Raw genomic sequence first — 25,215 nt, 5'->3', positions numbered from 1 at the left:
ACCACCCTCTGGGTGAAAACATTTCTTCTCAGCTCCCCTCTAATCCTTCTACCAATTACTTTAAACCTATGCTCCCTGGTCACTGACCCCTCTGCTAAGGGAAATAGAGTCTATCTAGTCCCGTCTTAATTTTATATACCTCAATTAAATCTACCCTCAGCCTCCTTTGTTCCAAAGAAAACAACCCCAGCCAATCCAATCTTTTTTCATGGTGAAAATTCTCCAGCTCAGGCAACATCCTCGTAAATCTCCTCTGTACCCTTTCTAGTGCAATCACGTCTTTCCTGTAGTGTGGTGACCAGAACTGTACACAGTACTCAAACTGTGGTCTAACAATGTTTTATACAGTTCAAGCATAACCTCCCTGCTCCGATATTCTATGCTTCAGCTAATAAAGGAAAGTATGCTTTTTTAACCACCTTATCTACCTATCCTGCAACCTTCAGGGATCTGTAGACATGCACTCCAAGGCCCCTCACTTCCTCTACACCTCTCAGTATCCTCCCTTTATTGTGTATTCCCTTGCCTTCTTTGCCCTTCCCAAATGCATTATCTCACACTTCTCCATTTGCCACTTTTCTGCCCACCTGACCAGTCCATTGATATCTTCCTGCAGTCTACAACTTTCCTCCTCACTATCAACTACACAGCCAATGTCTGTATCATCTGCAAACTTCCTGATCAAGCCCCCCACATTCAAGTCCAAATTATTAATATACACCACAAAAAGCAAGTGACCTAGTACTGAACCTCGCGGGACCCCACTGGAAACAGCCTTCCAGTCGCAAAAGCACCCGTCAACCATTACTCTTTGCTTCCTGCCACTGAGCCAATTTTGGATCCAACTTGCCACTTTCCCTTGGATCCCATGGGCTTTTACTTTTTTGACCAATCTGCCATGTGGGACCTTGTCAAAAGCCTTGTTAAAATCCATGTACACTACATCAAATAGGTTACCCTCATCGACCCTCCTTGTTACCTGCTCAAAAAATTCAATCAATTTAGTCAGATACGACCTTCCCTTAACAAATCCATGCTGACTATCCTTGATTAACCCGTGCCTTTCTAAATGACGATTTATGCTGTCCCTCAGAATCGATTCTAATAATTTGTCCACCACCGAGGTTAGGCTGACTGGCCAATAATTACTCGGTCTTTCCCTTTCTCCTTTTTTAAACAACGGTACAACGTTAGCAGTCCTCCAATCCTCTGGCACCACGCCTGTAGCCAGAGAGGATTGGAAAATGATGGTCAGAGCCTCCGCTATTTCCCCCCTTGCTTCTCTTAGCAGCCTGGGATACATTTCGTTCGGGCCTGGGGTTTATCTACTTTCAAAGGTGCTAATCCCCTTATTACTTCCTTTCACACTATGTTTATCCTATCCAATATTTCACACTCCTCCTGCTTTCATGACCTCAGGACGTTCCAAAGCGTTTTACAACCACTTAAGTACGTTTTTCAAAGAGTAGTCACAGTTAGAATGCAGGAAACTGACTAAAACAAAATAAAATCTCCAAGTAAAATTTAATAACATTGGCTGATCCCTCATGGTGTTGGTCACAGATAGTCTCGGGTCTAAATCATGATTGTGTTCTTCAGCTACTGAAGTCGGCACTGCATTTAACATGGGCTGAATATTAGCGTATGCTATCTAATGCTACTGCCTGTAGCAAAATGGTCCAAGTTGACACATCCTGAGGTCAATTAGAGGGTGATTGTCATGCTGTGGCTCAGTTGGTAGCACTCTCGCCGCTGAGTCAGAAGGTCATGGGTCAGAAAGGTCAGAAAGTCCCACTGCAGAGATATGAGCACCTAATCTAGGCCGACACTCCCAGTCGTACAGAGGGAGTGCTGCACTGTCAGAGGCGCTGTCTTTCAGATGAGAAGTTAAACCGAGGCCTCGTCTGCCCTCCCGCTTGGACATCAAAGATTCCCACAGCACTATTTCGAAGAAGAGCAGGGGAGGTCCCACCGGTGTCCTGGCCAACATTTATCCCTCAATCAACATCATTAAAAAAATTATCTGGTCATTATCACATTGCTGTTTGTGGGACCTTACTGTGCACAAATTGGCTGCCACGTTTCCTACATTCTAACAGTGACTACTTTTTAAAAAAAACATACTTAATTGGTTGTAAAACATTTTGGAACGTCCTAGAACATAAGAACATAAGAAATAGGAGCAGGAGTAGGCCAATCGGCCCCTCGAGCCTGCTCCGCCATTCAATAAGATCATGGCTGATCTGATCCTAACCTCAAATCTAAATTCATGTCCAATTTCCTGCCCGCTCCCCGTAACCCCTAATTCCCTTTACTTCTAGGAAACTGTCGATTTCTGTTTTAAATTTATTTAATGATGTAGCTTCCACAGCTTCCTGGGGCAGCAAATTCCACAGACCTACTACCCTCTGAGTGAAGAAGTTTCTCCTCATCTCAGTTTTGAAAGAGCAGCCCCTTATTCTAAGATTATGCCCCCTAGTTCTAGTTTCACCCATCCTTGGGAACATCCTTACCGCATCCACCCGATCAAGCCCCTTCATAATCTTATATGTTTCAATAAGATCGCCTCTCATTCTTCTGAACTCCAATGAGTAGAGTCCCAATCCACTCAACCTCTCCTCATATGTCCACCCCCTCATCCCCGGGATTAACCGAGTGAACCTTCTTTGTACTGCCTCGAGAGCAAGTATGTCTTTTCTTAAGTATGGAGACCAAAACTGTATGTAGTATTCCAGGTGCGGTCTCACCAATACCTTATATAACTGCAGCAATACCTCCCTGTTTTTATATTCTATCCCACTAGCAATAAAAGCCAACATTCCGTTGGCCTTCTTGATCACCTGCTGCACCTGCATACTAACTTTTTGATTTTCTTGCACTAGGACCCCCAGATCCCTTTGTACTGCAGTACTTTCCAGTTTCTTGCCATTAAGATAATAACTTGCTCTCTGATTTTTCCTGCCAAAGTGCATAACCTCACATTTTCCAATATTGTATTGCATCTGCCGAATCTCCGCCCACTCACCCAGCCTGTCTATATCCCCTTGTAGGTTTTTGATGTCCTCCTCACTCTCTACTTTCCCTCCCATCTTTGTATCATCTGCAAACTTTGATATGTTACACTCGGTCCCCTCCTCCAAATCGTTAATATAGATTGTAAAGAGTTGGGGACCCAGCACCGACCCCTGGGGAACACCACTGGCTACTGGTTGCCAGTCCGAGAATGAACCATTTATCCCAACTCTCTGCTTCCTGTTAGATAACCAATCCTCCACCCATGCCAGAATATTACCCCCAATCCAGTGATTCTTTATCTTGAGCAATAATCTTTTATGTGGCACCTTGTCGAATGCCTTCTGGAAGTCTAAATACACTACGTCCACTGGTTCCCCTTTATCCACCCTGTACGTTATGTCCTCAAAGAACTCAAGAAAATTTGTCAGACATGACTTCCCCTTCATAAAGCCATGCTGACTTTGTCCTATCAAATTATGTTTATCCAAATGTTCCGCTACTGTCTCCTTGATAATAGACTCCAAAATTTTACCCACCACAGATGTTAGGCTAACTGGTCTATAATTTCCAGCCTTCTGCCTACTACCCTTTTTAAATAAGGGTGTTACATTAGCAGTTTTCCAATCTGCTGGGACCTTTGCCAAGTCCAGAGAACTTTGGAAAATTATTACCAAAGTATCCACAATCCCGACTGCCACTTCCCTCAAGACCCTGGGATGTAAGCCATCAGGTCCAGGGGATTTATCTGCCTTGAGTCCCATTAATTTACTGAGGTCATGAAAGGCACTATATAAATGTAAGTCTTTCTTTAATTGTTGAGGGAAATCTCTGTCAGTTGGCATCCATTTGTAAATTCTTAGCTGTTGTCCTCGGGCAGTGGTTAGTTTGTCAAAGTCAGAAATAACAGCATGAGATAAGTGCCTCTCTTTCCTTTTTTGTAAAATATACTTTCGACACTTTGAAGTGTGACATCTGAAATGTGACCAACATACGTTGGAGTGCAAAAGCAAGGATGTTATGCGAAACCTTTATAAATCACTGATTAGACCTCAGCTAGAGTATTGTGTCCAATTCTGGGTTTCACACTTTAGGAAGGATGTCAAGGCCTTGGAGAGGGTGCAGAGGAGATTGACTAGAGGTGCGGGACATCAGTTACCTGGAGAGACTAGAGAAGTTGGGATTGTTCTCCTTAAAGCAGAGAAGGTTAAAGGGAGATTTGATAGAGGTGTTCAAAAATCAAGAAGGGTTTTGATAGAGTAAATAAGGAGAAACTGTTTCCACTGGCAGGAGGGTCGGTAACCAGAGGACACAGATTTAAGCTAATTGGCAAAAGAACCAGAGGCGAGACGAGGAGAATTTTTTTTTACACAGCGAGTTATTATGATCTGGAACGCACTGCCTGAAAGGATGACAGAAGCAGATTAAATAATAACTTTCAAAAGGGAATTGGATAAATACTTGAAGGGGGAAAATTTTCAGGAAAGAGCAGGAGGACTGGGACTAATTGGATAGCTCTTTCAAAGAGCCGGCACAGGCACAATGGGCCGAAAGGCCTCCTGTGTTGTATCATTCTATAATTCTATGGTAAAATGTGAGGCTTTTAAAAATATAGGAACAGGATGATGTCAGGGTTGGAAAACTTGGAAGAGAGAGACTCTAGACACTGGGACTTATGACAAGAGCAAAAATGACCAAGAGATTTAATGGAAGTTTTTAAAGTTATGAAAGGTTTTGACCGAGCAATATCGCAAAGGACTATTTGCCCTGCTTGGGGAGGGTTGGTGATGAAATCATCAATTTAAAATTGTCACTAGAGTTAGGAGAGAGGTGAGGAGAACTTTCTTTATGCAGAGTTGCTGTAACGTGGCATGCATTGCCACGGGGGATAGTTGAGACAGAGATCTTTACTTTTAAGGGAAATGTGGATAAATACTCGGAGCAGAGAAAGATACACGGCTACGGGGAAATAACAGGGCAGCGGGCTTAGTTCTGAATTGATCTGGCAAAGTGCCAGCACAGACATAATGGGCTGAATGGCCTCATTCTGTTCTATAAATTTCTGTGATCCTATGGTTCTATCTCCTGCGGCAATTCATAGAATCATAGAATGGTTACAACACGGAAGAAGGCAATTCGGCCCATCGAGTCCATGCCGGCTCTCTGCAAGAGCAATCCAGATAGTCCCACTCCCTGTGGTAAGCCAGATGGTATGTTGTTATGTCAGGAGAGGAGTGTTTTATCACGTCATACACAATGTATTATTCTGCTACTCAGGTGGAACTGCGTCACTTTAAGGCTACGATGTCTTCTTTTCACCAAGGTGAGAACGTGAAAATTAAGGTGCAGCCTCTATTCCTTTAAGATCACAAAGCTTAATTAATAAGTAAACGGGGCCTCGTTCTCATCATTTGGTGAGGGAACAGTGTAGGGTGAGGTCCATCAGAGTATACAGTGAAACTTGTAAATAACTGACATCTAAGGCACTGGCATCAGGTGTCTTTTTTTTTGCAGTTGTCCTTATTTTCAAAATGTTCATTGTATGTACTGTAAAAATGCTCCCAACAATCTTGAAGAACCAGTTGAGATTATGATCAGCACCTAAATCAGCTCCAACAATGTTGAGAACTTATGTTTGGAAGCAGATCTAACAACAAAAACTGATATTGCAAGTACAGTATCTATAACAACACTCTCAGAGGGTGGACAACTGTACCATATGGGATCGGGTGTGTGCCCATCTTCTGGGTCCCCATGGGATCGGGTGTGTGCCCATCTTCTGGGTTCCCATGGGATCGGGTGTGTGCCCATCTTCTGGTTCTCCCTGGGATCGGGTGTGTGCCCATCTTCTGGGTACCCATGGGATCGGGTGTGTGCCCATCTTCTGGGTATCCATGGGATCGGGTGTGTGCCCACCTTCTGGGTCTCCCTGGGATCGGGCGTGTGCCCATCTTCTGGGTACCCATGGGATCGGGTGTGTGCCCATCTTCTGGGTACCCATGGGATCGGGTGTGTGCCCATCTTCTGGGTACCCATGGGATCGGGTGTGTGCCCATCTTCTGGGTCCCCATGGGATCGGGTGTGTGCCCATCTTCTGGGTACCCATGGGATCGGGTGTGTGCCCATCTTCTGGGTCTCCCTGGGATCGGGTGTGTGCCCATCTTCTGGGTACCCATGGGATCGGGTGTGTGCCCATCTTCTGGGTTCCCATGGGATCGAGTGTGTGCCCATCTTCTGGGTACCCATGGGATCGGGTGTGTGCCCATCTTCTGGGTACCCATGGGATCGGGTGTGTGCCCATCTTCTGGGTACCCATGGGATCGGGTGTGTGCCCATCTTCTGGGTACCCATGGGATCGGGTGTGTGCCCATCTTCTGGGTCTCCCTGGGATCGGGTGTGTGCCCATCTTCTGGGTACCCATGGGATCGGGTGTGTGCCCATCTTCTGGGTACCCATGGGATCGGGTATGTGCCCATCTTCTGGGTCTCCCTGGGATCAGGTGCGTGCCCATCTTCTGGGTCTCCCTGGGACCGGGTGTGTGCCCATCTTCTGGGTCCCCATGGGATCGGGTGTGAGCCCACCTCCTGGGTCTCCCTGGGATCAGGTGCGTGCCCATCTTCTGGGTCTCCCTGGGACCGGGTGTGTGCCCATCTTCTGGGTCCCCCTGGGATCGGGTGTGTGCCCATCTTCTGGGTACCCGTGGGATCGGGTGTGTGCCCATCTTCTGGGTCTCCCTGGGATCAGGTGCGTGCCCATCTTCTGGGTACCCATGGGATCGGGTGTGTGCCCATCTTCTGGGTCTCCCTGGGATCGGGTGTGTGCCCATCTTCTGGGTCCCCATGGGATCGGGTGTGTGCCCATCTTCTGGGTCCCCATGGGATCGGGTGTGTGCCCATCTTCTGGGTCCCCATGGGATCGGGTGTGTGCCCATCTTCTGGGTCTCCCTGGGACCGGGTGTGTGCCCATCTTCTGGGTCCCCATGGGATCAGGTGCGTGCCCATCTTCTGGGTCCCCGTGGGATCGGGTGTGAGCCCACCTCCTGGGTCCCCCTGGGACCGGGTGCGTGCCCATCTTCTGACTTACGTTGTCAACAAGGTTACTTTTGGAAGCAGGGACAGCGAGTATAGGGGTAATTCAAACCCCGATACCGGCTTGGACAAAAAGGAATCCAGTAACAATCTATCAGTCATCACGATCCTGAGACTCAGATACAGTACGCACTTTGAACATTTAAAAGTGCGATGTCAGGCTGTGTCCCATGTTTTAAGGTGTAAAAGGGCTTGGTGCATTGAAGACGATCCGTAGTTCGTAATTTGTGAATGTCCGTGGTTTCAGAGTGCCACTGGTATATTTTACCATGTAAGTTGTTTGGGTCTCTCAATAAATGTCCGTTTTTTTGCAGGAGTCTGCTTTTTTGGGGGGGAATGTCCTTTTATACAGATTTCACTGTAATTACTTTTCAGGCTGCAAGGCAGAATCCAAAATGAAATTTTCATTTTTCTTTCCGCCACCGGCTACAAACATTCTGGGGTAAATTTTAGACTCCCCCACTTGGGCAGTATTCTGCTGGAGCGAATTGCCCCCCACCACGTTGTAGAACTCACCTGATTTTCATTCCATTGAAATCAAATTCAGGCAGGTTCTATAATGGGTAGGCAAACCGCTCCAACAGATTACTAAAATGGTGGAGACTAAAATGAACTCTTTCGATTCCTGTTTTAATAAGCTGTTTTCTCTTGGTGGAAGAGTTTTCTGTATGTTCCAAATGACTGATTTTGTTAAGATTGTTGGAATGAATTTGTGTATGAGCAAATCGGCTGCTCAGGAACAGGCTTGAGGGGCTGAATGGCCTTTGCAAGAAATTTGCCTAGAGGTAACTGTGATAAGCAAGAATGACATAGGAAGTTTGACTTGGACAGGAAATGTGCACGCGCACAAATTTTATTATAGGAATATGGGAACATAGGAACAGGAGTAGGCCATTCAGCCCCTCGTGCCTGCTCCGCCATTTGATAAGATCATGGCTGATCTGTGATCGAACTCCATATACCTGCCTTTGGCCCATATCCCTTAATAACTTTGATTGCCAAAAAGCTATCTATTATAATAGTGTATATCTAACATTGAGGTCAGATAATGAACATACAAACTCGACGGGCAGGAAAAGCCCAGCTGGTCCATCAAGCTTGCCCCACACCCTGATGGTCAGAGTATCAGGGCTAAACACTTCCTCCCTCCCCCCACCCTCCCTCACCCCCACAGCCATGTAATCTTCAGGGAGAGGCAAAAAAAAGAGAATAAACCCAGGGCCAATAAGGGAAAAAATACTCTGGATTTCTTTTTTCAAAATATACTTTATTTCCTAGAATTTAAAGATACACTCAGTTCAATATAAATATCACCATTCCAAATCAGTACATTTCAAAGCAATACATTACAGATCGTTCACAAAGCGATCTCAATATTACAATTTGAACACAGTATTTCTTATGGTTCATGGTATACAATACAAGGTGGGGTGGACACTCTGTAAAATTCCACCCCGACCCCCTCAGGCAATCGAAACCAGTCCAGGAGATCACATCGACCAAGTGTTATCTATAAAGACACTTACCGTCTATACGATGCGATCTCTGCCCCAGTCAGGGACCGGTCCAGCTCCCTCTTGAAGACAGAGAGTCAGCACACACCACACCAGCCGGCAACATATTCCAGAGGCTCACAATTCTCTGGGAAAAGAAGAACCACCCAACATCCAGTCTATTCCTACTCTTCCATAGTTTAAACTCATGGTTGCAAAGCATATGAGGTTTATCGATGTAGTTTATTATATGATTTTTTTTATTCGTTCATTGGATGTGGGCGTCGCTGGCAAGGCCAGCATTTATTGCCCATCCCTGATTGCCCTTGAGAAGGTGGTGGTGAGCCGCCTTCTTGAACCGCTGCAGTCCGTGTGGTGAAGGTTCTCCCACAGTGCTGTAGGTAGGGAGTTCCAGGGATTTTGACCCAGCGACGATAAAGGAACGGCGATATATTTCCAAGTCGGGATGGTGTGTGACTTGGAGGGGAACGTGCATGTGGTGTTGTTCCCATGTGCCTGCTGCCCTTGTCCTTCTAGGTGGTAGAGGTCGTGGGTTTGGGAGGTGCTGTCAAAGAAGCCTTGGCGAGTTGCTGCAGTGCATCCTGTGGACGGTACACACTGCAGCCAGAGTGCGCCAGTGGTGAAGGGAGTGAATGTTTAGGGTGGTGGATGGGGTGCCAATCAAGCGGGCTGCTTTATCATGGATGGTGTCGAGCTTGTTGAGTGTTGTTGGAGTTGCACCCATCCGGGCCTTTGAACCCTTTCAATTAGATTGCCAAGATATAATTATTCGCTGTGCAGCAAAGACCCGTTATGAGACATTTTTGAATGCCGCTTTGGTACATTTGGTAAACAGTGTGCAAGGTTTGTCTCTTCACCCTAAGTGAGGTTCAGTTTTTTTTGGATTTCATCCCGCCAATGGAAATATCCAGTAATTAGTCAGTTTTGTTCGGTAAAGGTATTAAGGGTTATGGAACCAAGGTGGATAAATGGAGTTGAGATACAGATCAGCCCATAAAGGGCAAAAGAGTAACTAGGGAGAAAGTAGGGCCTCTGAAGGATCAACAAGGTCATCTATATGCGGAACCACAAGAGATGGGTGAGATCCGAAATGAATATTTCGCATCGGTATTTACGGTTGAGAAAGGCATGGATGTTAGGGAACTTGGGGAAATAAATAGTGATGTCTTGAGGAGTGTACATATTACAGAGAGGGAGGTGCTGGAAGTCTTAACGCGCATCAAGGTAGATAAATCTCCGGGACCTGATGAAATGTATCCCAGGACGTTATGGGAGGTTAGGGAGGAAATTGCGGGTCCCCTAGCAGAGATATTTGAATCATCCACCGCTACAGGTGAGGTGCCTGAAGATTGGAGGGTAGCAAATGTTGTGCCTTTGTTTAAGAAGGGCGGCAGGGAAAAGCCTGGGAACTACAGACCGGTGAGCCTGACATCTGTCGTGGGTAAGTTGTTAGAGGGTATTCTGAGGGACAGGATCTACAGGCATTTGGAGAGGCAGGGACTGATTAGGAACAGTCAGCATGGTTTTGTGAGAGGAAAATCATGTCTCACGAATTTGATTGAGTTTTTTGAAGGGGTAACCAAGAAGATAGATGAGGGCTGTGCAGTAGACATGGTCTACATGGACTTTAGCAAAGCCTTTGACAAGGTACCGCATGGTAGGTTGTTACATAAGGTTAAATCTCACGGGATCCAAGGTGAGGTAGCCAATTGGATACAACATTGGCTTGACGACAGAAGACAGAGGGTGGGTGTAGAGGGTTGTTTTTCAAACTGGAGGCCTGTGACCAGCGGTGTGCCTCAGGGATCGGTGCTGGGTCCGCTGTTATTCGTTATTTATATTAATGATTTGGATGAGAATTTAGGAGGCATGGTTAGTAAGTTTGCAGATGACACCAAGATTGATGGCATTGTGGACAGTGAAGAAGGTTATCTAGGATTGCAACGGGATCTTGATAAATTGGGCCAGTGGGCCGATGAATGGCAGATGGAGTTTAATTTAGATAAATGTGAGGTGATGCATTTTGGGAGATCGAATCGGGCCAGGACCTACTCCGTTAATGGTAGGGCGTTGGGGAGAGTTATAGAACAAAGAGATCTAGGAGTACAGGTTCATAGCTCCTTGAAAGTGGAGTCACAGGTGGATAGGGTGGTGAAGAAGGCATTCAGCTTGCTTGGTTTCATTGGTCAGAACATTGAATGCAGGAGTTGGGATGTCTTGTTGAAGTTGTAGAAGACATTAGTTAGGCCACACTTGGAATACTGTGTACAGTTCTGGTCACCCTATTATAGAAAGGATATTATTAAACTAGAAAGAGTGCAGAAAAGATTTACTAGGATGCTGCCGGGACTTGATGGTTTGACTTATAGGGAGAGGTTAGATGGACTGGGACTTTTTTCCCTGGAGAGTAGGAGGTTGAGGGGTGATCTTATACAAGTCTATAAAATAATGAGGGGCATAGATAAGGTTGATAGTCAAAATCTTTTCCCAAAGGTAAGGGAGTCTATAACGAGGGGACATAGATTTAAGGTGAGAGGGGAGAGATACAAAAGGGTCCAGAGGGGCAATTTTTTCACTCAAAGGGTGGTGAGTGTCTGGAACGAGCTGCCAGAGGCAGTAGTAGAGGCGGGTACAATTTTGTCTTTTAAAAAGCATTTGGACAGTTACATGGGTAAGATGGGTATAGAGGGATATGGGCCAAGTGCAGGCAATTGGGACTAGCTTAGTGGTATAAACTGGGCGACATGGACATGTTGGGCCGAAGGGCCTGTTTCCATGTTGTAAACTTCTATGATTCTATGATTCTATATGATCTAGTTAAATGGCAGAACAGGCTCGAGCGGCTGAATGGCCTATTCCTGTTCCTATCTTCCTTCCTATGTTCCTTTTTACTCTATGAATCCCGAACTTGCTCCTTTTCTCTCTTTCAGGCCACGTGACAGTCTCTTGCAATAGAGTTTGGTCGAAATAATGTTGTTTCTGAATTAAGGAAAGTTTTCAGATTCTCACATTGATGGAAACAGGGCACCGTGGCCTTAAAGTGACACCGTTCGACCGTAGCAGCAAAATAATACATTGTGTCGTACATTGGGTAGAATTCTCTTGCCCTGAGAAAACAGCATATCATACAATTTCTCACGACCAATACCACAGGAGATCTGCTAGCATGTTATAAAACATTTAACCAGGTTGCTAACAATGAGTTGTATTGGAAGAATCTTGCCTCGTTCGATTTTCATTTGAACATTTCAAAAGCCATTGTTCTTGTAAATTTTGCTTTTTTAACAGGTTTTTCTGCTATTCTGTGCTTTTCTGTGACTAAATCGTTATAGCTCTCTCATCCTAATGGAATTCTACTGAAGTAGACTGCAGCGTTCCAAGAAGGCGGCTCACCACCACCTTCTCAAGGGCAATTAGGGATGGGCAATAAATGCCGGCCTCGCCAGCGACGCCCACATCCCATGAATGAATTTTTAAAAAGTGCACACAAATGTGCAGGTGTGCGCAAATTGACATTGTGTCATATGAATGTGTTTTATAAATATATAATAGATTACTGGTATCATTTTAAGATACTTCTTTATTTCAGAGAGTGGTTAGAATGTGGAACATGCTACCACATGGAGCAGCTGAGACGTGTCGATTGGATGCATTTAAAGGGAAGCTAGATAAGTACATGAGGGAGAAAGGAATGGAAGAATATGTAGATGCTGAGAGATTGTTACCCCTGGCTAGAGAGTCTAGAACTAGGGGGCATAATCGCAGGATATGGGGTCGGCCATTCAAGACTGAGATGAGGAGAAATTTCTTCATGCAGAGGGTTGTGAATCTTTGGAATTCTTTACCCCAGATGGCTGAGACATTGAGCACATTCAAGGCTGAGATGGGCAGATTTTTGGACTCTCGGGGAATCAAGGGATATGGGGATCGGGCGGGAAAGTGGAGTTGAGGTCGAAGGTCAGCCATGATCTGATCGAATGGCGGAGCAGGCTCGAGGGGCCGTGTGGCCTACCCCTGCTCCTATTTATTATGTTCTTAATGGGGTGAGATGGAGTAGGGTGGGAGGAGGCTCGTGTGAAGCACAAACACCGGCATGGACCAGTTGGGCCGAATGGCCTGTTTCTGTGCTGTAAAATGCGATGCAATTCCATGCTTATTGTGTTCCTAATACTTCATTAAATTTTGCACATTACTCTTTATAATAGTTTTAATCCAGTTTTAATCCAGCTTTGTTTTTTCTCATAAGGGTCCTCCAGGTCCGCCTGGTGCATCTGGTCCCCATGGGAGAAGAGGACCACGGGTGAGTACAAAAAGAAACCCACCGTGCCATCCGCTGCTTGCTTTGCTATGTCTTCTGTATTATCATTGTGGGGTTTTTTGGCGACCCTGTGGTAGTGGGGTCACAATAAAGAGGTTTTGATCTAAGGGTCTTCCATACAGAAGTTGAACTGACAGTGTTGGTAGCGTCAGGTATCAGCCTTGGCTCAGTGGGTAGCACTCTCGCCTCTGAGTTAAGAAGGTCGTGGGTTCGAGTCCCACTCCAGAGACTGGAGCACATAATCCAGGCTGACACTCCCAGTGCAGTACTGAGGGAGCGCTGCACTGTTGGAGGTGCCGTCTTTCGGATGAGACGTTACACCCCTCTGCCCTTGCAGGTGGACTTAAAAAAAATCCCACGGTGCTATTTCGAAAAAGAGCTGGGGAGCTCTCCCCAGCGTCCTGGCCAATATTTATTCCTCAACCAACATCACTAAAAACAGGAAGTGGCACTGGAGGTCATATGCCACCTGACCCCTGATTAACATATCTTCATGAATCTCCCACCTACTTCCAACGGGAATGCTGGCTGATCTTCCTGGATTGAGATCCGCCCAAAAGTTGGAATGGGTGGAAACCGAGCGGTAGGTCAGCACTTGAGCCAGTCATGCTAATTTGGACCTGCTACTGCCCCTGTTTTGAAGCGCAAAAGGGGCACGGTAGAGACACGGAAATAACCCACTCACTATATCTCTCTTTGCTTAAAATGGGGAAAGAAATGGGGTAAATTTTTGTCTTCACCGCTTGGAGCAGGCTACCCGCCCGCCCGCCCATTGTCGAACCCACTCCAATGCCTAAGCTTACCCATCAAGAGTGGTCACTTGGCCAAGATGCCAGAAGGCAACTGGTGCCCATGGAACCGTAGGTCAGCAAGGAACCATTGCCTTCAAGAGAGAAGGGAGAGAAGAAAAAGATTTGCCAGAAAAATCAAGGGAACTAAGTTGAAATAACATGGAGTTCATGCTCTTCCCAAGGAGCGAGTGCACAGTTATACAGTACATCAAAATAACTGTCCTTGGGCCTCTTTCATTACTTGGAGTAATCTACTTTAAATCAAGTATTGATTAAGACACAAATGTATTAGCCCTAAAAAAGAAATAGTTAGTGACATGATTACTTAAATTAATTCCTCCATACTGCCTCATTTTATTTCTATCCTGTAACCTCCTCCAGCCCTATAACCCTCCGAGGTCTCTGCGCTCTTCCAATTCTGGCCTCTTGCGCCTCCCCACTTTTCATCGCTCCATTATTGGCAGCCTTGGCTTAAGCTGCCTCGGCCCTAGGCTATGGAATGCCCTCCCTAAACCTCTCCGCCTCTCTACCTCTCTCTCCTCCTTTAAGACGTTCCTTAAAAGCTATCTCTTTGACCAAGCTTTTGGTCACCTGCCCTAATATCTCCTTATGTGGCTCGGTGTCAGAGTTTGTTTGATAACGGTCCTATGAAGCGCCTTGGGTCATTTTACTACATTAAAGGTGCTATATAAATGCAAATTGTTGTTGTTGCAGACCAAATTTCCCACTTTAGAAACAAGGTAATTAATCCCAATAAATATTCTTCCATTTAAATAGTTGAGACTAAATTTTGGGGCATTAAAAATAATGGGTAATTTCTCAGACAGGTTATCAGAATAGTTGGTGTGAAAAATGGAAATGTGACCCTCACTAGTGGCCTGGAAGAGATTATAAACAGGCCCCAAGGCATCCTTCTTGCTTCACATTACAATATTTTCAGAAACGTTAGATGCTACAGTATATACAAAATGTCGCACTTTCTGGGGTAAATTTTCATCCACTGCCTGGGCGATCATCTGGTGGAGTTGATTGCCGCCTTTTCAGAACCCACCTGCTTTTCGTTCCATTGATTTCATTGAGTTCTATAACGGACGGGCAATGCCCTCTACCGAATTAATGCCCAGGTGGTGAAGGTAAAAATTCACCCTGTGGCCTTTGGCTTCCACCACTTCAGGTATTTCTACTTTATACAGCTATTAAGAAAGACTGAACTGGCTGGGGCTTTTTTCTCTAGGAAAGAGAAGGCTGAGGGATGACCTGATTGAGGTCTTTCAGATTGTGATGGGGTTCAATAGGGTAGATGTACAGAAGATATTTCCACTTGTTGGGGAGTCCAAAACGAGGGGCCATAAATATAAGATGGTCACTAATAAACCCAATAGGGAATTCAGGAGCAACTTCTTTACCCAGAGAGTGGTTAGAATATGGAACTTACTATCACAGAGGGTAGTTGAGGCAAATAGCATAGATGCATTTAAGGGGAAGCTCGATAAACACATGAGGAAGAAAAGAATAAAAGGATATGTTGATAGGGTTAGTTGAAGTAAGGTGGGATGAGGCTCGTGTGGAGCATAAACACCGGCATAGACCTATTGGGCCGCATGGCCCGTTTCTGTGCTGTAAATCCTATTTAATTCTATGTAAATATCTGCACATACTCATTGCTATAGTTTTATTTGACTACCTGCCTGTTTACAAACCTGCAAAACACACCCAGCACTCAAAGAGTTAAAGTACTGTTGCTAATGACTGAGGGGCTTTATGTCAGTAAAGGTCACCCTGAGAACTCTAACCTAGCCTTAAATGTCAGCTGGACAATGATTCTGATTGTTTTGGAAGTAAAGAGCAAAAGTACTAGCCTGTACATTTAACATATTCAAAGGTCGCTGCAGGGCTATTTCTATGGGTGGCAAAAATACATGACTGCTGGGGAGTTCAATAAGACAGCATTCAAGCCATGTAGAAATGAATGAGGGACACCTTCTAACAGCATTTGAATATTTTTTCCACCCGCGCCCAGAAAGAAGTTAGTTTGTATATTATTCATGGATGGCATACTTATTTATGATGTTGTAGAATGTCAGCATTCATTAGCAATTACCCATGACATTCGCTGGCACAATCAGTTGGAAGGCATTACCAGCTGTGCAGTGACACAAATCACGGAGAGTCCAACAGCAGGTCAAGTCAAGGGCAGGGTGAAAGAGTGTTAATCACCATCTGCAAACCTTGAAGGGCTGAAGAATCCTTCCAAAATTTCTTTAAAAGTTCTTGGATCAAGCTGAACATGAACTGCTAATAACAATCGAATGCAATATTCTTGTACACATTATTGTAATAGGAGGGAAAAATTCACCGAACATTTACAGATAATAATTTATCACCTCTCCATTTATGAGTTTTGTTGTACATCTAGTGTTTTCAGAGGATGTGTGATTGATTTGATATTAATGGGCGCTTCACGGATCAGTGTTAGGGCCATTATTGCTTATGTTATACATAAATTACTTGGAACTAGGAGCAGAAATATAATTGTTCAAAGTTTGCCAGCAACATAGTCTGGGAGGAACTCCTGACCACAACTGATCAGAAATGAAAGATTTGCATTTATATAATGCCTTTCACAACCTCAGGATGTCCCAAAGTACTTCACAGCCAATGAAGCACTTTTGACTTATAATCACTATTGTAATGTAGGAAATGCAGCAGTCAATTAGTGCACAGCAAGGCCCCACAAACAACAATGTGATAATGACCAGATCATCTGTTTTAGTGACATTGGTTGGGGGATAAATATTCACCAGGATGAACTCCCCTGCTCTTCTATTGTAATTGTGCTACAGGATCTTTCATATCCATCTGAGAGGGTTTAATGTCTCATTGGAAAGTCAACACCTCTGACAGTGCAGCACTCCCTCAGTATTGCACTGGAGTGTCAGCCTAGATTTTGTGCTCAAGTCCCTGGAGTGGGACTTGAACCCACAACTTTTACTGACTTAGAGGTGAGCGTGCTACCGACTGAGCCACAGCTGACCAAATACAGATGGATCTGAATAGATTAGAAGATTGGGTTGACAACTGTTGAATGTTTAATTTGGACAAGTACAAGACTGGAGGAGGAAAGTAAGTCGGAACAATATAAGATAAATGGTAATAGACTTTAAGACATAGTATAGGAAATAAATGGTTACAATGAACTACTATCAGTAGTTCATTGTAACCATTAGCATGATAGCAATAAAGAAGGCACATTAAATTTTGTGATGTGCGGTCTGAAGGATAGAACATAAGTTCCAATGGTAATACAGGACTTGTATAGGGAATTAGTCTGGGACATCTGGAGTGTTCTGCGCAATTCTGACCTTTGAATTACAGTGGAAACATCCTGGCTTTGGAGAGGCTACAGATGTGGGAGAATGAATGAGGCAATATAAACTAAATGGTCCAATTTTAAAGGGGGTGCAGGAACAGAGAGAACTGGGGATTCACATACACAAATCTTTGAAGGTGGCAGGACAAGTTGATAAAGCTGTTAGAAAAACATATGGGATCCGTGGCTTTATAAACAGAGGCATAAAGTACAAAAGCAAAGAAGTTATACTAAATCTTCATAAATCACGAGTTAGGCCTCAGCTGGAGTATTGTGTACAATTCTGGGCACCACACTTTAGGAAGGATGTCAAGGCCTTGGAGAGGCTACAGAGAAAATTTACCAGGATGGTGCCAGGGATGAGGGAACTGAGTTATTTGGAGAGACTAGTGAACCTGGGATTGTTCTCCTTAGAGCAGAGAAGGTTAAGGGGAGATTTAATTGAGATGTTCAAAATTATGAGGGGATTTGATAGAGTAAATAAGGAGAATCTGTTTCCACTGGCAGGCGGACACAGATTTAAGATAATTGGCAAAAGAACCAGAGGAGAATTTTTTTATGCATTTGTGATTTGGAATGCACTGCCTGAAAGGGCGGTAGAAGCAAATGCAATAATAACTTTCAAAAGTGAATTGGATATATACTTGAAAAGGAAAAAAATTGCAGGGCTATGGGGAAAGAGCAGGGGAGTGGGACTAGTTGGATACCTCACTCAAAGAGACAGCACAGGCACGATGGGCCGAACGGTCTCCTTCTGTAGTGTATGATTATTTATGGGCAACTAAACTGCTAACAGGAATTAGGGCCCTGAGCTACAAGAGACTAAGGAAGATGCAAATATTTATGTTGGAGAAAAGAAGGCTCAGAGGAGACCTTACAAAAATTCTTAGGATACTAAAAGGTATAAATAAACAGAACCCTAACAAAATGTTTGGACATAACTGCAGACTCTGTAAACGGGGGCACAGAACTTGTAATCCACAGAGGAAAAGTGAACAGACAGATTAGATTCAAGAACTTCACACCAAGGGTGGTAAATATGTGGAACAGACTTCCCTGGGGAGATAGTAAAAGTGGATACGGCCAGCAAATTCAAGGAAGAGTTGGATAAGTTTTTTTTGATGAAAGAATTGATTGGGTGGTATAAGAAATAAAGTATACTACAGTATAGTCAGCCGCAATGGTCTTTTCCCAGTCTTATACATTCCTGTTTCCCTAAATTATTTCTTTTAAAAAAAAATCATCATGAATAGCATTGAGTTTAATATTTTTTATGGTGATTCACAGGCATTTTCGGTGCAATCTGGCATCATCTTTCTAGTTGTCTGTTGTTAATTTGTTCATTCTTTGCCTTTTTGTTTTCAGTGACAGGAAGGTTGAGTTCATTGGTGCACATATGGTTCTGAATTATTAAATCTGTTCCTTTTTTGAGCAATTTTAAATGCTGCTGGAGAACTTTCATTCTCCATTGTCCACCAGAGCTGGAGAAGCTGAGTCAAATTTCTATGAGACATAGACTACAATAAATTATGGAGAACTATAAATTCCAAATTTTAATTTTTTTTTTACCAGTTAATGTAGTCATATCGCAAAAGTATGATGCTGCTACTCAACAAAAACTGTGTTTTCATGTCCCTAGGGGATGTCCGGACCACATGGGAATCCAGGATTGCCAGGACTGCCGGGCCCAAAGGTATATGTGACTTTGAAGCAATTAATCTGTGTCACTAACCTACCGTTTTCCATATGTAGCCAATCTTTGAAGTATTCCAGCAGACCCAAGCCATTAAATCATTATCTGCTGTGATTGACTGTGGCCATATGTGAATCAAGCCTAGGCCCTGGGCAATAAACAATGTCTTTTTTCAAATACCATTGCTTGATTAAGAACGATATAAAAATACAGAATCAGCAATGGCAAAGCTTACGTGCAATTTAATGCCAAGTTGTGAAAAGTCCTCATTTTGAAATGAGTGGTTTCCGTAACTGTCAGTCGTGGCTTGGTTGTTGGCCTCCTCACCTGTGAGTCAGAAGGTCATGGGTTCAAGTTCCATCCACTCCAGAGACTTGAGCACGTAATCTAGGCTAACACTCCAGTGCAGTGCTGAGGGAGTGCTGCACTGTCAGACGTGCCATCTTTCAGATGGGATGCTCCACTGAGGCCCCATCTGCCCTCTCGGGTGGATGTAAAAGATCCCATGACATTATTTCAAAGAAGAGCAGGAGAGTTCTCCTCGGTGTCCTGGCCAATATTTATCCCTCAATCAACATCACTTTTAAAAAAAAAAACAGATTACCTGGTCATTATCTCATTGCTGTTTGCGGGACCTTGTTGTGCGCAAATTGGCTGCCTCGTTTCCTAGATTACAACAATGACTAGACTTCAAAAGTACTTCATTGGCTGTAAGGCACTTTGAGATGTCCTGAGGTTGTAAAAGACGCTATAGAAATGCAAGTTCTTTCTTCAGTTGGGAAAGGGAACAAATAACTTTTTTTTAAAAATTGATTATTGATAATGAAAAAGTATTCCAGATATCACAGTGTATGGCTATATTATGTATCATAATGTATTTGCTTAGATATTGGTGAAGCTCTTCAAATTATTTGATAGGGCCTCCTGCACTGTGAACTACTTTTTTGTTGAAACTTTGGTATTTGTTCAAAACACATTGTAAGAATTTATTTGTAGACAGAATTTGTGTTGGCAATCACCACCAAATTTCTTGCAATATTACTTCTGTCCTCACTTGCATCATCTGATATGAATGAATTCCCATTCAAACTCCTGGAATGAGTGCAGCGTAAACCAACATTTACCATAATGCTGCTGATTTATCTTCCCTGTCAACAATCTGACCTATAATGATGGGAGTTTAAAACTTCCTTAAGAGGAGGATATTACAACTTGTGCCATCTGCATAATTTGTATCTGCACTGTATAGTTTGACTTTTAGCTTTACACTTAGAATCGTAGAATCATGCAGCACAGAAGGCCATCCGGCCCATTGTGCCTGTGCCAGCTCTTTGAAAGAGCTATCCAATTATTCCCACTCCCCGTAGCCCGGCAGATTTTTCTTTTTTAAGTATATATCCACTTGCCTTTTGAAAGTTACTTTTGAATCTGCTTCCACCACCCTTTCAGGCAGTGCGTTCCAGATCATAACAACTCGCTGAGCCAAAAAAAAAAACTCCTCATCTCCTCCCTGGCTTTTTTTTGCCAATTACCGTAAATCTGTGTCCTCTAGTTATCGACCCTCCTGCCAGTGGAAATAGTTTCTCCCTATCTACTTCATCAAAACCCTTCATAATTTTGAAAACCACTATCAAATCTGCCATTAACCTTCTCTGCTCTAAGGAGAACAATCCCAGCTTCTCCAGTCTCTCCACTTAACTGAAGTCCCTCATCCCTGGTACCATTCTAGTAAATCTCCTTTGCATCCTCTCCAAGCCTTCAACCTCCTTTCTTAAAGTGTGGTGCCCAGAATTGGACGCGATACTCGAGCTGAGGCCTAACCAGTGATTTACTTACTTACATTATTTATTTTATTTACTTACCCACTTCTCGATGAGGATTTGTTTTTCTTCTATTTATATCACATCGAAAGTAAACAACATAATAGAACTTGTAAAGATGTAAAGCACTTAACGTCCGATTTTGTCTTGGGGCACAATTCAGACGGGCAGGGAAGCCCCCAAGATATCATTGGCATGAGGCCTGGGCAATTTTAACCTCCAGGCCTGATCATCATTTGACCAATGGGCTGCCCTCCCCCATCGCGTCAGGAATCGCGCGGCCCGCCCGTCTGCCAGGCGCAATTTCCGACACGACTCCTGAGGCCCATTTAAAATGAGGATTGTAAACAATTTTACAACACCAAGTTATAGTCCAGCAATTTTATTTTAAATTCACAAGCTTTCGGAGGCTTCCTCCTTCGTCAGGTAAATGTTCAGGAGCTCCTTGAAGCCTACGCATTTATACATCACAGAACAATACATGGTGTTTACAGACTGCCCCTGCAACTGCCCGTTGCCAAGGCAATCACCGTGTTCAGACAGAGAGGTGTCACCTGCAGAACCCCCGAATACACATTCAACAAAAAAACAAACAGGAAATGAGGAGGCATCTCTTGAAGTGCTTTCTGCACTCTTGAAAATATCCTCGCTGTTGCAATGAGTAGAAGGTCTCCCTCCCGCTTTTCTGTTGCCTCCTCGGAGGTCCTCGGGCAAGGAGATACCGACTGTTCCCCAGAAGCAGCAAGAGTGTTCCCAAGGCCACAATGGAGAAGGACCTGGTCGGAAGGGTCAGTGCCACCAGCTTCATCCTCCAGAACCTGGCTTCGATGCAGAAAGGGGTTCAAGGACCTCACAAGAGCAGCAAGGGTGAGTATAGCGCCTTCATCTCTCCATAGTACCCGTTAATGCTCCTTTCCCCCCCCCGCCCCCCCTCCCCAATCTCAACAATTCCCTCCCCTCCGTCACGTCCATTGGCGTACAATCACAAGGGCACACTGCCAGATCTCTCTTTTTCATTCCATGATGTGGAGATGCCGGTGATGGACTGGGGTTGACAATTGTAAACAATTTTACAACACCAAGTTATAGTCCAGCAATTTTATTTTAAATTCACAAGCTTTCGGAGACTTCCTCCTTCCTCAGGTAAATGTTCAGGAGCTCCTGAACATTTACCTGAGGAAGGAGGAAGTCTCCGAAAGCTTGTGAATTTAAAATAAAATTGCTGGACTATAACTTGGTGTTGTAAAATTGTTTACAATTTTTCATTCCAAGCACACTCATCTCTTCCTTTCCTCTCTCCACACCAAACACTAACACCATCCTCTTTTATCTTACTATTTGCACGAAAACCAACTCCTCCCAGCAATCCTTCCTCACTTCACATTGCACACACCTGTCATTACATCGGAACATAGGAACAGGAGGAGGCCATTCAGCCCCTCGTGCCTGCTCCGCCATTTGATAAGATCATGGCTGATCTGTGATCTAACTCCATATACCTGCCTTTGGCCCATATCCCTTAATACCTTTGGTTGCCAAAAAAGCTATCTATCTCAGATTTAAATTTAGCAATTGAGCTAGTATCAATTGCCATTTGCGGAAGAGAGTTCCAAACTTCTACCACCCTTTGTGTGTAGAAATATTTTCTAATCTCACTCCTGAAAGGTCTGGCTCTAATTTTTAGACTGTGCCCCCTACTCCTAGAATCCTCAACCAGTGGAAATAGTTTCTCTCTATCCACCCTATCCGTTCCCCATTACATTCACCACCTCCCCATCCTCATTCTATTTTGTTTCTTCTCCACCTCTCAACACATCCACTATTTGCACAAACCCCACACATCTCCACTTAGCTATCACTTGCAAATGTCCAGCTTCTATCTGCTAACTCTTGTCCCTTTTCTCTTTCTTCTAAGTCCTTCTCGACAGCAAGAGGCCGCCTTGCTCAAGAAGACACCGCGGGGGAGGACAGTCCTCCTGCGGATAAACCGGAAGGCACCCCGTCCCTTACAGGCACCAAATATCAGTGAGCAGCAGCAGGTACTGGGGGCAGGAACAGCCCAGGAGACAGCTCGCTGGAGGGCAAAGTCCTCCCCCAGCTCTGCGGAGGAAGACGGAGATGAGGACCAACCGTGAAAAGAAAACTTCTGGCCTCACTCAAGCAGCTGCTGGGTATTGGAAGGTCCGCCGAGGGGTTTCACCACTGTGGCTGAAAGCGTGGATGAGCTTGGTGTCGTCTTGCTTGGCAGCGGCGCTCTGCGGTCTACGTTGTGGAGTGTGGCCACCTCCAGGGACGCTGCGGCTGGGCCCTTACAACAGGAGACCATGTTCCCCAGGTTTTTGCAGCTTTGGTGACATCTCAAACGGCTGCTATGCAGGCTCTGGGCTCCACCTTGGAGAGCGACAGGTGTCCGCCTTGGACAGATGGGTGGACCGAATGGGTAGGAGCTCTGATGGAGTCGGTCAACGGAAGCGATGAGACCCGGTGGCAGTGGCTGTACAAGTTGCCCTCTCTCAGGATGCCAGCACATCTGCTCCTTCGTCACGCCCCCTGGCCCAATACCCGCCAGGGTGCCAGCAAGGCAGCTGGGCCAGGCTGTCCCCGGCAGAAGCCGGGTCCTCGCAGCCTCGAGAGCTCAGAAGTCACCAGCCACCACTACATCAAGGGTTCCAACATGAGCAACAGCAGCCTTTCCCCCCCCCCCCCCCCCCCCCCGCTCTGCACTAGGGGAGCACCTCATAGGAGCAGTAGAGTTAGTAAACCTTCTTTAAAGAAAAGCACTAGGGGTCGATCACTTGGAGTGAGAAGTGAATGGAAGGCGCATATTATCTTTGGCAAAATTAATCACCGTTGTCGCATTTGGCACTTTGGCCTGCAGGGTGGTTTTACAGCAGCTTCTGAGTCTGCATTGTCATTGATACAGAAGTTGTCTGAATGGTTTGAATATTCTTTAATGCAGGATGAAGGGAGTGGTGAAGGAGGTATCAAGCAGAGGGGCTCTGTGTTAATTCTCAGGGCAGGAGGATGAGCGTACCAGCGGGATCACTGAGCAATTAGCTGACGCTTCACGTGTCTCGCTGCAAGGCGTTGATGTGGCCCTCCTTCTCCTGCTGCTTCCTCACCTTCCCCCGGGTCTTCTTCGTCCGATGAGGACAGCTGTTGCTGCTGCTTCTCTGCCTCCTCCGAACGCAGGCCTCTCTGTATGGCGAGGTTGTGCAGTATGCAACACACTGCTACGCCACGGGAGACACTTTGCCGGGGCAAATTGTAGGGAGCCCCCAGCACCTGCCGAGACACCTGAACCTCTGCTGCTGTGCTCAATAATGACCTGGTGGTCCCCTGGCTTTGATTATGACTTGTGCTGCTCAGGAGCGGTGGGGGTTGCTGAGCCACATCTGTAGGGGAATCCTTTATCCCACAGCAGCCAGCCTGCCACGTTCCTGGGAGGGTGGAATATTGAAGGGTTGATAGACCGTCCCTGACGGCCGCAGAAACTTGCACGATCCTGTTTGAGCGATCAGGCGCTCGCTGCACATTAATGGAGTGGTAGAACTATTTCTAGTACCAGATGTTGCTGGCTGAGGTTGCTGGTGCCCTGATGGCAACATGTGTGCAGTCAATGACGCCCTACATGAGGAAGGAAGCCAGCCTCTGCTGCAGATACCCGCGCTCTCTCTCTCCTGTTGAACGCTGAGGTCAACAGGGAATGGTGATGTACAGGTTCGCCCTGGCCAACAGGGTGTCGGTACGTCCTGATTAATGTTGCCGTGGGCTGGAGTCTGAAAGACGCGGCTGATGCCCCCTGTAGCGGACTGGGAGGAGCCAGTTGTGACCTTGACAGCCACTGGCCTCCCTGTTGCAGGAGGTTACAGAGGTCTGAGAGAGCCAGACTGGAGAAGCAAAGGCTCCTGAAGCTCTGCTGTTCAGATAGGTGCAAGGTGACTCTTGGGCCTGTACAAGCCGGTGTGCTGGGAATGGCCTCCTACCAGCCATCCCCCCCCCCCTCACCTGCTGTTTTCGGATAGGCGGCTGCTGCTCCTCTTCCTCCCAAGTGTTCCTCCATACGGAACAAACTAGCAATAATAGCTGGGGTTGTTCTCCTTCGAACAGAGAAGGTTAAGAGAAGATTTAATCGAGGTGTTCAAAATCATGAACGGTTTTGATGGAATAAATAAGGAGAAACTGTTTCCAGTGGCAGAAGGGTTGGTCACCAGACGACACAAAATTTAAGGTGAAGGACGAAAGAACCAGAGGCGACATGAGGAAATATTTATTTTTTACGCAGCGAGTTGTTCTGATCTGGAATGCACTGCCTGAAAGGGTTGATGGAAGCAGATTTAATAGTAACTTTCAAAAGGGAATTGGATAAATACTTGAAGGGAAAAGATTTGCAGGGCTACGGGGAAAGAGCAGGGGAATGGGACTAATTGGATAGCTCTTTCAAAAAGCTGGCACAGACACGATGGGCCGAATGGCCTCTTCCTGTGTTGTACCTACTATGATCAGCACAGGAAGCTTTCTGATGGGGATACGGCTACAAAAAAAATGGGAATGGAGCAATCTGGAAGTTGGAAACTCCCCTGGAAAGCCGGAATGCAGGAAAGATCCT

The 25,215-nt window shown here is 45.3% G+C and overlaps 1 protein-coding gene across 1 annotated transcript in view; it reads left to right on the top strand.

Moving 5' to 3' along the window:
• LOC137325103 (collagen alpha-1(XXIV) chain) overlaps positions 1 to 25,215 on the top strand; it is a 423,963-nt gene that overhangs the window by 98,312 nt on the left and 300,436 nt on the right. Inside the window, exons 3-4 of the mRNA XM_067989822.1 lie at positions 12,861 to 12,914; positions 18,733 to 18,786. Of these exons, the coding sequence (XP_067845923.1) occupies positions 12,861 to 12,914; positions 18,733 to 18,786 (108 nt within the window). The remainder of the gene's footprint in view (positions 1 to 12,860; positions 12,915 to 18,732; positions 18,787 to 25,215) is intronic.

This window comes from Heptranchias perlo, chromosome 9 (assembly GCF_035084215.1).
Source record: "Heptranchias perlo isolate sHepPer1 chromosome 9, sHepPer1.hap1, whole genome shotgun sequence".
Classification (NCBI taxonomy): Eukaryota; Metazoa; Chordata; class Chondrichthyes; order Hexanchiformes; family Hexanchidae; genus Heptranchias; species Heptranchias perlo.
This window is presented reverse-complemented; position numbering and strand designations above follow the sequence as displayed.